The sequence below is a fragment of the Furipterus horrens genome, unplaced genomic scaffold (genome assembly GCF_987537825.1).
Source record: "Furipterus horrens unplaced genomic scaffold, mFurHor1.1.pri manual_scaffold_6, whole genome shotgun sequence".
In the NCBI taxonomy this organism is placed as follows: domain Eukaryota; kingdom Metazoa; phylum Chordata; class Mammalia; order Chiroptera; family Furipteridae; genus Furipterus; species Furipterus horrens.
The window spans coordinates 60,755,371-60,768,205 of record NW_028327176.1 but is presented as its reverse complement, the minus strand read 5'-3'; the positions used below and the strand labels follow the sequence as shown (position 1 = coordinate 60,768,205).

The window sequence follows — 12,835 nt, the reverse complement described above, 5'->3', positions numbered from 1 at the left end:
TAAGAAAGAAGCTGAAGGTGCTATGCTGCTGGCTATAAAGCTGGAAAAAACCCTCAATCGAGGAATGCAGGTGCACTCCAGATGCTGAAAAAGGCAAGGAACTTGCTCCTTAAAGACCCAGCCCTAGCAATACCTTGATTTTTAGACCTTTCGACCTTCAGAACTGTGTAATTAATATGTGTTGTTTTAAGCTACTTAAAGTGTGGTAATTTGTTATAGTAGCAATTGGGAAATACAGATTTTGGTTCTGGGAAGCAGGGCGCTGCTAAAACAAATACCAAAACTGTGGAAATGGCCTTGGAATTAAACATGAGCAGAGGCTGGAAAGATTTTTGAGAATCATAATAGAAAAATCCTAGACTGCCTAGAGCTGACTGTTACTAAAAATATGAAGGTTAAAGGCCTTGCTGGTGAGGAAAACAATAGAGAAAACTTATATTGTCTTAGAGAATATCTAAATAATTATAAATGGACTCTTAGTGGAAATATAAATGTTAAAGGAGATGCTGGTGAGGCTTAAGAAGGAAGTGAGGACCATGTTACAGGTATACCTCAGAGATATTGTAGGCTTGGTTCCAGACCACTGCAATAAAGCGAGTATCTCAATAAAGTAAATATTGCAATAAAGTGAGTCACACAGTTTTTGGTTTCCCAGTGCAAATAAAAGTTATATGTACACAATAATGTGGTTTATTAAGTATGCAATACCATTATGTCTATAAAAACAATATATATGCCTTAATTAAAAATACTTTATTCCTAAAAAATGCTAACAATCATCCGAGCCTTCAGAACATTATAATCTTGCTGCTGGTGGAGGGTCTTATCTTTAATTTGTTAAAAAGACAATATCTGCAAAGTGCAATAAAGCAAAGCACAATAAAATAATGTATGCCAGTATTGGAAGTTGGTGGAAAGGAAATCTTTACTACAGAGTGGCAGAAAGCTTAGCAGAAATGTTTTCTACCTCCATGCGGAAATTAGAATTATAAGTGATGAATTTGGAAATTCAGCTGAGAAGATTTCCAAAGTGTTTAACAAGTGGCCTGGTATTTTCTTCTGCTCATAGTTAAATATGAGAGGAAAGACATAAATGGAGAGGAAACCCATTAAGCTAAAAGGACCTGGGAATTAATGATTTGCATAAGTTTTAGCTTCCACAGATTCCAAAAGGCACTGAAATTAGAAGATTCACTAGAAGAGTACAATCTCTGTAGAGAAAACCAATTGTATCTGATTAATGTTTGGCTAGTGCCTTGTAAGGTTTAAAAGCTGAGAATATTTTGTCATACAGAAAGCTCTTTGAAGAGATTAGCAATGGAATTCATGGATCCCCTCAGCCATTTCAATAGGCAAACAACAATAACAACAACAACAAAAAACAGTTGAGATTATCCAGAAAAGTTCTATGATGTAACCTGTTTTCTAATAGAGTGAACCTCAGACATACAAGTGTTTTAAGAATGTTATATCAGTAGATAGAAACACTGCCAGTTTGGACTGAAAGAAAACAGAAAAATAATACAATTCAAAATGGTGGTTGGTCTCTCAAAATTGTACAGACAGGAAAGGCACTGATAGAAATATTCAGCTGAAAATATGTGCTCCTCTTTATGAATAAGGAATGATAATTAATAGAATGGAGAAACAGGCCCAGCGGGCAGAGCCTCAAGCCACAGAGAATTACTCTCAGATTTTCAAATCTCGAGTTTGCCTAGCTGGATTTCTAAATTTCTTAAGACTAGTAACCCTGTTTTTCTTCTACTTTCTCCCACTTTCTCCCTTTCTAAATGAGAATGTCTATAACTATTATCACATGCCTGTCCTACCAATGCATTTTGAGAGTATATAATTTGTCATCGAATAGTTTCACAGTATACAGATAGAGAGGAATTTGACTCGAGGATGTATTATAGTCAGAACCTTACCCATAACTAACTTAGATGATTTTGTTGAAATTGAACTTTTAAGCTGGTGAAATTTGGATGCGATTTTAGACTTGAGATGATGTTATAGTGGGTTGAGTCTTTTGGGTATCTGGAATGTAGTGAATATCTTTTGTATGGAAAAGATGTGAATTTTTGGAGGGCAAAGGATAGACTATAATAAACTGAATAATGACCCCCGACAATGTCCATGTCCTAATTCCTAAAAACCATGAATATGTTACCTTAAATGGCAAAAGAGACTTTACATATGTGATTTGGTCAAGGATATTAGAAGAGATTACTCTGGAGTACCTGAGTGGGTCCGCTGCAGTAGTGAGGGTCTTTATAAAAGGGAGGCAAAAGAAGCTATGAAGACAGAATCAGAGGTCAGGGTCAGAGAAAGATTTAAAGATGCTACATCACTGGCTTTAAATATGGAGGAAGCAGCCAAGGAAGGCATGTGGCCTCAAGAAACTCAAAAAGGCAAGAAAATGAATTTTCTGCTACAGCCTCCAGAAGACATGCAGCTCTGCCAACACCTTGACTTTAGGACTTCTGACTCCAGACCATAAGAAGATACCTTTATGAAACTTTAAGCCATTAAGTTTATGGTACTTTGCTAATAGCAGCTGTAGAAAACCAATTGAAAGGCCTTTAATTTAGTATAATATTTCTTTACAAATATACCATAAAAATCTTGAATTTTCCCATTCATAAATTTCTGAGCTAATATAGCAAAGAATATACTTCAAAAGACACTAAAGTTAACTTCAACTTTTACAACCTAAAAATCCTGAGAACATTTTTTCTGTGTGACAGTCACCTTTTCACATTGTGGCAATGTGACAACCCAAAAATGGAATGTTATCATTTCAACATGATGAATTCCCTCTTGTAAACTAAAGAAGTAATTCAGTAAATAATCTTTGCTCTACAATAGTTGATACAGTTCTTCAGAACTGTGCATTAGCATCTGAAAGTATGCTAAGAATGGTTTATTTAGGTTTTGAATCCATTACTTCAAATTAGAGTCTCCTTCACCAAGTCCCCCTCTTTAATTATCTCATCAACTTAATTTTTAAAATCCTGTGAAGAATTTTATGACAGGTACCTGAAGACCTATTGGGCAATAAAATTATCATAGTTCAGGCAGTAATATACATGAAGTAATCAGTATTCCGGCATGATTTATTCACTTTTAAGGATTTTGAAGTTCCATGGAGAGCCATGATAGGAATGTCCACCTGTCACAACTGAAACATATACACATATCACAGTAGGAATGTACACATGTAACAAAGTGTTTCAACACACTCCTTACCTGTGTAACAAGTGGCTCCAGAAGCCTCTCCACTGTGAGTGTCCGGATTTCCAAACTTTTGGGGTCCCATTTTAAAATGATAGGTGAAGTTGCCGAAGTCATGCTCCCTGTGGAAACACACGTTGTCAGTAAGAAATACTGATCCTTGAAAGAATCTGTGACCTTGGGAATTCAAAATAAATAATTCACCAAAATTCAGAACATAACTTGAAGAGTAGCTTTCTGGTCCAAACTTGTCAAGGTAGAGATGGGGAAATCAGAACCAGAACTGTGTGAGGTGGTCATGCTGGAATCAGATTAGAAACTAAAGATTCGTGAAGGCACCTGTTACTCCTCAATATTAGTACACATATCCTTGCATAATATCTGCTGGAAAAGACCTGGATCTTGTTCTGGAGTAAGCTTATAGTTTCAAGGTAGAGACAACCAAGGCAAGCAACCACTACACCTCAGTGTGACCCAGGTTGTAATCAAGGACTACAGAGAGGGTTAAGGGAAAACTGAGAAAAGGACACTAACATCACTCTGAGGAGACCAAGATTTTTAGGAAGCACTGTAAATTCATCATGATCACCAGATGAGGGACCCCATATCATAACAAAAGGTTACTTTGTTTTCTTCACATCATAACTGATGTGAACCGTGTGGCAGCCAAGTTTCTTAAATAAGAAAGATAACTTGCAGGCTTAGTGGCAATGGTTCTGAAATTAGGTTGCCACTATCTACTTGCTCTCTGATTACTTGTTGCATTTACATTCTTGTCTCATAAAGTTAGTGTCTGATATGGTTATTTATTTCATTCTAAAGCAGTCCTTTCCTAAGAACCCCTGATATGCAGATCTCCCACATATCAAGCACAAAATGTGGTCCTGGCCTCAACAGAATAAATTATACATTCTTCAAGTGTGCTTCTCATAGGGAAATTGACAGCTGTATGCTAATTACGTTTCAATAACTAACCACCAGACATGTAACCTTAGATTGTACAAACTGAAGCTGTATCATTTGCTTTAATACTATCATAAATCAAATTGTTCATAGCTATTCTATTCTTCTGAATCAATGTCCACTCAATTCCATCTCTGTAAATCAATACAGATGATTATTTCTATTATGATTAACACTATGAAGAAGGCCTATCACAATAAGCACATGCCTGTTTACAGCCCTGCTACAGCAAATCCTTTTTGCAAATAAACTCAACATATTTGCTTCAGGAAAGAAAAAAGGGCGAAGACACAGTGTGCTTGTATTTTACTCTCTCCAAATGCCATGTTTTAAATAAACTAAGGGGAGCGATCCAACCTACGGACCAATTTAGATTTAGGTTCCTTTCACAACTACAATATTTGGCACTGAAAAGCTTCCTGTCTTCCAAACACCTAAAAATACTTTACATATTTCCCATTCACGCCACCAACTGCTATAGCAGCTCTGATATGCATGCAATTCTGCTACTTGCCAGCACCCTCTTCCTGTGCTGTGGCAGGATTTGGTGCCAGATGCTTCCTACATACACAGACTATCTTCATCCCTGATACAGCCAGCATGGACTAAGTGATCTTGGTCCAGTTTTCATGACACAGTTAATTGCAAGTTTCTGGAGAAGGTCCCTAAAAATCTTTTTCAAGCTCTGCTGGAATAATGCATGGCATAATTATGATGGTGCATAAGGAAATCCTGCAAGAAAGCTGGATCGCTAGTTGTGAAGTCATTTAATGTGACAATGAAAGACCCTGGGTTAGACTGTGTAGAGAACTGCCATTATTATATAGGCCTGCTTATGTGTATAATCTGGTACACCAGGGAAGACACACAAAACCTTTTATGAATGTTTTCATAAATGTGTCATTCATTCACACTTATGAAGCAGGAATGTGAATGAATAACACAAAAAATGCAGAGGTGAGTAACAAAAAAGCTGGGGCAATCACATCAGAGACTCTAATCTAGCTGTCATCAAGCAGAAATGGAAGACACTGAAGAAAGACCTCCTGCCAACTGTGAGCCAAGAAGCAGAGTTAGAGCCTTGGGTTCTGAAGGTCACAGAAGCCTTACAAATCTAAAATGAAAATACAAGAGTTATCAGGCAAATCATTTGACCTAATTTATTCCTTTAGGAATTAATCTTTTCAGCCCCTCCTTGTGACACAGATGAAATTCAATAGCAAAAGCCAAGAAAAGGTAATATGGCATTAATTTGTTGAAGGAGAAAAAGCTAGTCATGGAAACTTTAAATGCAGCTTTTCCAATCGTGCAGCTTTTGATATGGTTTGAACTAAAACTAGGATTCTCACCATACCCCATTTATTTTTAAAATTAGCAAGCACCAAAAATATGGGGTGGAGGGGGAGTCTAAAACCTCTACCTCTAAGTCCAAAGGCTAATATCTAAGATTTTTATTGATTGCCTCTGAGGAGCATCTTAGCTTCATGTCAGCTATTGAGAATGAAGAAGAAGGTGAGAAGCTCCTTTGGCTGTAATATTTGAGCTGGTGTAATCCTTGCAAACTGCTGTTTCTAGAAAAAGCATTTGTGTCCTGCTACATTGGGCACACTTGATTGATTTTTCTTGTATTAGACCTTGCCTTAGAAATAGTTCTCCATAAAAGCTTTCAGCCAATTGTAATTGCATAAAAACAGAATAAAATTGATTCTATTCCAGGCTAGGGGTTATAATTATAGCCTTGTAGATTATCCCATGGATGACCTTTGCCTCCAGAGTGTGAATAAGGACAAATGACAGTAGAGAAGAGAAAAAGAGTCAAATAACCTCTACAGCAAAGAAATAGGGCAATTGTGGTAAGTAGAAATGACACTTTGGTATATGTCTCCTGTGACAAGCACACACAAGATCACTGACTCCCAGCCCAGAATGTCATCCCACTTACAGTTCCATAAATTATAAAGGCAAGGAAAACACATTAGCTTTTAAGATAGATTGAATGGTTATTCAGTAGTCACTCCCATATTCCTCGCCCCCAGGAGAAGAGAGCACTTCTCCACCCCACTATACTGAGCTATGGCCAATGGAATTTTAGGAAATATGAACTAAGTAGAGTTTGAAATGGGCTTGCTTAATTGGACTTGCCCAATTGTGCTACTGTCTTGTGCTATTACAATAACAGTAAGACCCCTGATCCCAAAAGGAGGAAAGATATATGATGCAAATCCGAATCAAAGCTGAAAGTGGAACCAAGCCTGGTGAGCCAACTCCCAATAAAACCACAGAAATAGGATCAAGAAATAAATGCATACCATTGTACAAGTTCTGTCCAGAAAAGGTCCAGCCATTGTTAATATAATGAGAATGGTTTGTGAGACATTGATGTAACCTGGCAGCCAAGGAGAGTGGACTGGAATGTGTATGTATGAACAATGACAACTTCATAGTACTAGTCAGTGAGGGCAGTAGACACCGTTGAGTGAGTATGTGTACTACATGCCATAGCATTCAAAAAGATTGAGTAAGTGGAACAACGAATCTGCATTAAATTTTGCGTGAAGCTTGAACATTCTTCTATGGAAATTATATGGATGATTCAGAAGACCACAGCTATGGAAAACTGGTGACTGTCAGCTTCATCATGACAATGAGCCTCCTCATGCATAAATCAGCTCATGCATCATGTCTTGTGTGAAATTTTTTGGCAAAACATCACATCACCCAGGGGACCCAGCCCCCCTACAGCCCAGATTTGGTGCCCCATGACTTCTGGCTTTTCCCAAAACTAAAATCACCTTTGAAAGGGAAGAGACTTTGGATTATTGATGACATTCAGGAAAATATAATGGGGCATTTTGGAGAACTGTGTGAGGTCCCAAGGTGCCTACTTTGAAGGGAACTGAGGCATCATTGTCCTATGTACAATGTTTCTTGTATCTTGTATCTTCTTCAATAAATGTCTCTATTTTTCATATTACATGGCTGGATACCTTCTGGACAGATCTCATATATCACTGAAATTTTGTCATTATCTGTTATTCATCAATAGACACACATTAATGTCAAATAGACTTTTGTTTGAATTGAGGCCCTATAATTTATCAACTTTGTGATATTGTCCAAATTACCTACATTTTCTGAAACTCAGTTTCCTCAAATGGATGTCACAATGACTATTCTAAGTCTAAATAAATTAGTCAACAGAAAATATTTCTGGAAATATTAGTGACTATTGTTATTGTTATTGTTTTATATAACAAGTTTATTTTTTGCAATGCTTTATCTCTAGGAGGAATAAGGAAATACCCATTAAAAATAGATATTCATATTTATACTCCTCTGTGTAGAACAACCAGATTGACTCAAATGAGAAAGAACAAGAACAAATCAAGTGTGTAGTCTTTCATTTTTCTAAAGATGGCTTTCAGGATATTGATTTTAAGCTGGTTATTGAGAAGCAAGAGACTCAGAAACAACTATTGATGTTCCCCCTTTCTGCCTATGAGATTAAGATTGAAAGACCTGCTTCAAGAAGAGAATCAGCATATTCACCTTAGCATTAGACAGGAAGGCTCCAAAGAGAAACCAGCTAACTGGATTCCCTGTGTCACAGTGTTTTGGGTTGCCTAGCAGGAATTTGCCTGCCCTGTGTGTTCCTTTCCTTCTACCTAGATATAAACTGCCTAATTTTCCCCTTTCTAAACCTCATCACTGTTTTCTCCTCTGTTTATAATGGCTTATAAACCTCAACTGCCTAATGTCTCATGGGGTCTCATTATGGATGGCACCCCAACAGTGCATTCATATAATAAACTTGGAACATTTTCTCCTTTTAATCTGTCCCTGTTAATGTAATTATTAGTCCAGCTAGAAGAACTTTGAAAGTGGGAGGAAAATTAATATTTTGCCCCTACAACACATCTCATATTGACAGGACATATCGGTACAAGTAATGCAGTCTGTTTTGTTCACAAGACAGTCTATATAAAGCAAATACATTTTTTCCCACTGATTTAATTTTTTTAAAAGCATGTATTTTATTTGCTTTTGGTAGGGAGACTTAGAATATTGACTAAACATAGTAAAAGAGTATAAAAGGGGGGGTGGAAAAAACAAAACCATGCATTAATTTTACAAGCCCAAGAACAAGTTTTAAGCAATTTACTTAAACCTTGAGAAGATTTTCTTCTTGAAAAGTATCAAATTGTATATCCATGAAAGGTGGTAACACAGCCTACATAGCAATATCTTAGTGATTTCAGATTCCGTGGGGGTAAAGAAGAAGGGTGAGTTAAGATGTTAACAGCCATTTGTCACTCACAACAGGAGAAAAAAAAAAAAAAGCAAAACCTGACAAAAATAGTAAAACAAGCTCCCTTCTGAGCAGCCAAAGGTCAAGTGCCTTGTTCCTTTGGACAATGTCTGATAAACAGAAAATTTCTCCAGATTGGTCATACCAAGGAATGCCTTCAAATGAAAAGCATGGTAATTCACTGCAGAAATTCTTCCCCTTTACAGGTATTCCTGGAAAAGGTTTTTTGAACCATCTGCTTAACCTTTCTGAGGTCTTACCAGTCCTTCTACAATGGTTCTTTTGCCAGGGATGGTCCAAGATGCTTTCTAGTTGCCCAAGAGGCCCCCTCAACCTGCCTGTCCCACGGGGCTTTAGCTCCAGATTCTCATCATGGAGCTTTCTCTTCAATAATGAGCAATCTTGTAAACAAACTCATGAGGCTTTATTAGAGGACAGGCTAGCTTTTGTTGACAGGCAAATTCTGAAGATGTTAATGACTAATAGTGGTTATCCACCTATCTCCACACAAAATATGTTGAGTTATTTATTTAATCTAAGCTTCATTTTCACCATTTGTAAAACAGGAATGATAATAACCTTACATAATTCATGGATTTTTTCTGACAATCAATGAAATAATTGCATATGAAAAATGTGTTCTTTTTCTTTGTAATGATGACTACATGATTATCACCTTAGCCAGTTTGAGACATCCACGGGGGAAGGGCAATAGATATCCCTCAAGGCAAAATATTTGAAAAGAAAGCTTTGTTGAGAAAATGATATGAAAAAAGAGAGAATTTTCTAAATTTCTTCAGCATTTTTAGAGTGAGGCCTGGAAACAATGAATCAAACTGTTTCTTTCATGAGTAATAAAACTGGCTAATGACCTGGCCTTATTATTATCTCCCATTTATAGATAGGGAAACTGAAGCATAAAACAATTGAGAAAGTTGCCCAAGGTCACAAAATTTGAACCTAAACTGCTTGGTTTCAGAGTGTGTGCTCATGATCACTATGCTTATAATTCCTAGGCTTAAGTTTAAGAGAGCATCACCATGGGGCCAGGGAGGTAGAGACAGAGGCGAAAATTTAAAAATCAGGAGCCTGGAGAATGAGGGAGAGAGAGGGAAAGAGGAGAAACACAAAGAACATTAGATAAGATAAGGGAGACACAAATGGCAGGTGCCCTGGTACACACGTAGAGCTCATGGCAAATGGGGCTTCACATCCTGGTCAGCTAGGGCAGGTCCTGAGTTCCAATTGCTCCGGCCACCTTTGGTCCTACATGATGAGAATGGGATGTTGGCAGTGACACTGGGCCATGGAATAAGCAACACAGCACCCTGGCAAAGGCAAGAGAAAAGCCCTATGATGCACTATTTGAAGTAACCAAAATTTTGCCCTTCTTGTGTTACACTTGTGAATATGTTACAGTACATGGTAAAACCTGGCCAAGACAAAATTGCACATGGTTTTTCAAACTACACATGCACCAGTCCCCAAATTCCCTCAAAGTTCCAGTAACCCCCCAGAGACACCTTTTCTTATTAGACTCACTGCAATAGTAGTGATCACTGTGAAGAATGTAAAGCAGAGGTCAAGAAATACTTGCTTCATAAAGAATAAGTGTTTCCAAAGAAACCTTGTTTCTAAGTAATTTGGAATTATTTGAGAACTAGAAAAGTAAGTCTTCCAAATATTTTATCTTACGTATGATAGTACTTCTGATTCTCTGTTGTTAATAATAATAATAATAAATAATAATAATAATAATAAAGGTACCTCATAATCAGGTGCCCTCTTTTAAGAGGGTTTTTTTCCTACAGTTGAGGAGAGTCTATGTGAATGTAGGTATCACAGGCAGGAGCATAAACTGATAAACAAAAACAGTGAAGGAGGCATTTAATTACTCTTCAGATACCCATAGAGAATAAAGGACACCCTGATTCCTACCCAAATATACTTTCCTGCAACAGAACACGTGTAAATGGAAGAGGAGAGAGGACTACTGGGTACTCTTCCTGGTGGTACCCTGAGTATGGAAATGGCCTAACCTAGTGGCCCAACTATGGGCAAGTCTGGCTTCTTATTTACTTTCCTCCACAACTTTGTTGAATTTAAACTCATTTCCTCTTACTTCACTATATGAGGGGAGACTCCCAAAGTGGAATTTATTTATGTAAAACTGTGCATTTCTTCTTACATGTTTAAACATCGGTCACCCTCAAAGTACTCTACATTTGATGAAATACACCAATAGAGATATTTTTCCACTGCTCAGAACAGGTTTTGAACTCCTTGATTTTGATACCTTTTAGTGTTTCTGATGGTTTTTGTCTCACTTCTTACACATCTGCAAAGCGTTTCCCTTGGAGGATTGTTTTCATCAAGGAAACCAAAAAAGTCACTCTGGGTGAGCTCAGGTGAATAGGGAGGGTGGGGCACAAGGGTCATGATGTCTTTGGTAAAAAACTGCTGAACACTCAGCACGGTGTGGGCAGATAGATGCACGTGTAAATCTTTACCCACCATGAAATGGATAAACGTGTTGAGTCTTCCAAAAAAAAATCCCTGAAGCTGAACGCTGACTCTCACAACAACACCAGCTGGAACATTGATATAGATGTGTTCCTAGAATACTCACCTAGGGTAGAAACCCTTTACTATGAGGGGCTCGTCCTCCAGAAGATAATTCCAGTTTTGTTTTGTTTTTTTTCAGTCTCCCCTCATAAAGAGACAATGTATGTCCTCTACATAATAACTGTTCAAAGCCCTGGCTCATTGAACTGAGGTAACCTAAATGCAAGTCAATGCTGCAATGATAGAATTTATCACCATTTTTATTCAAAATTGAAGTGATATGTAATTTCCAGCTGTTCTTTGTTATTAGCAGAGGAAGGGGGCAGGGCAATTATCTCTGCTACTATGAAAGAAAAGTTTAACACTACCTGCAAGTATTAAAATAGTTACAAGACCTCGATTTATAGTTAAGTCATACCTTTTAATGAAACACCAAAAGAAACACTGATAAACAAAATATCATTATAATAATTTTAAAAGGCTGTAATAGCACTTCATATCTAAGCATAAGTCCCTACTAATGAATACCTTAACTTTTTAAAAAGCACATATTAAATAAGTATCAAACTATCATATCCACTTCAAAGCCTCTTACTTCTTCTATCTGAATAAACAAAACTGCATCAGAAAAAGGAGTACACAAAGAAAGATCCTCAGCCTCAAGATTTTCAGGATGACAAGTTTAGACTAATAATACATAGCTAACAATTTGCTGATTAAAAACAAAAAAGAAATAACTCTGTCCATATCTTACTGAAATGAGTTTTTATACTTACAAAAGCAAACTCATAAAATGTAAAACTACTTGCTAATTTAATAGAAATTCACTACTCCTGGAGAATGTTAATAGAAACTCAGTAATTTGAAATTCAAAATGAAAGTTAGTATCTATCAAATTCATTTCCTTGCTTTTCACTACATTCATAGCCTCATCATTTAAATTCATTTTGAAGCATAAACAGATTCAATCTACTCCTAAATTATGGCTTGTTTTCCACTCGAGTGTGAACCTAAGTGATAACCAGGTAGGCAGTGCTTACTCTATGTGCAATGTTAAGGTTTCCAGAGTCCCACCAAGGACACAGTTTTTCAAAACATTCTTGCTTGTCTATTATCTTTCAGCAACAATGCAATTCAAACTTGGGCAATAGATTTCAAAAACTGAAAATATAAACTGTTAATATTTCAAACAACATATTCTGAGGAATTATCATTATAGTCTAAAAGTAATTTCAAATTATTTAATAGGATCACAGCTTCTTCTTTAGCAATTAATTTGACCTGTATCCTTCTAACCTCCTATAAATCAGAATTTCACATGTAACAACTATATAAGTCTAAGCTCCAACAGAATCTCAATATTTCATATTCCAGTTAAAGCAAAATAACCATCAAATTGCTTTCATTATCTTTAGCTCTTTAGTATAATTCAATCCAAATTACTTATCTGAAACATTCCTTTTCTAGGGGACCAAGATGATTGCTTAACCTTTTCTCCAATAAGTCCCAAGTCCTCTTTGTAACAAGGCTTACACTCAACTTTCTGACCGTGGTCTATTCAATCATATTTCTTTAAAATCAGTCTTCTGATTCAACCAGGTTTGGACCACATTATAACACAGGGTTGATGACACTTCCCGAAGTCTGCAACAGAGACACCTTCCTTTTTCTCCTGTGCTATCCAAATACTGACATTCTCATGTTGTGTCTTCTCCATGACCCCTTAATTCCTATGGGATTTATAGTCATACTGGATTTATAGTC

General features: G+C 36.8%; 1 protein-coding gene across 2 annotated transcripts in view; it reads right to left on the bottom strand.

Moving 5' to 3' along the window:
* Positions 1-12,835, bottom strand: part of CTNNA2 (catenin alpha 2) — a 1,309,400-nt gene that overhangs the window by 1,145,383 nt on the left and 151,182 nt on the right. For both annotated transcript variants that reach the window (XM_090281609.1, XM_090281608.1), the window contains exon 2: positions 3,250-3,356. In XM_090281609.1, coding sequence (XP_090137735.1) covers positions 3,250-3,351 — 102 coding nt within the window. In that variant the 5' untranslated portion in view covers positions 3,352-3,356. The remainder of the gene's footprint in view (positions 1-3,249; positions 3,357-12,835) is intronic.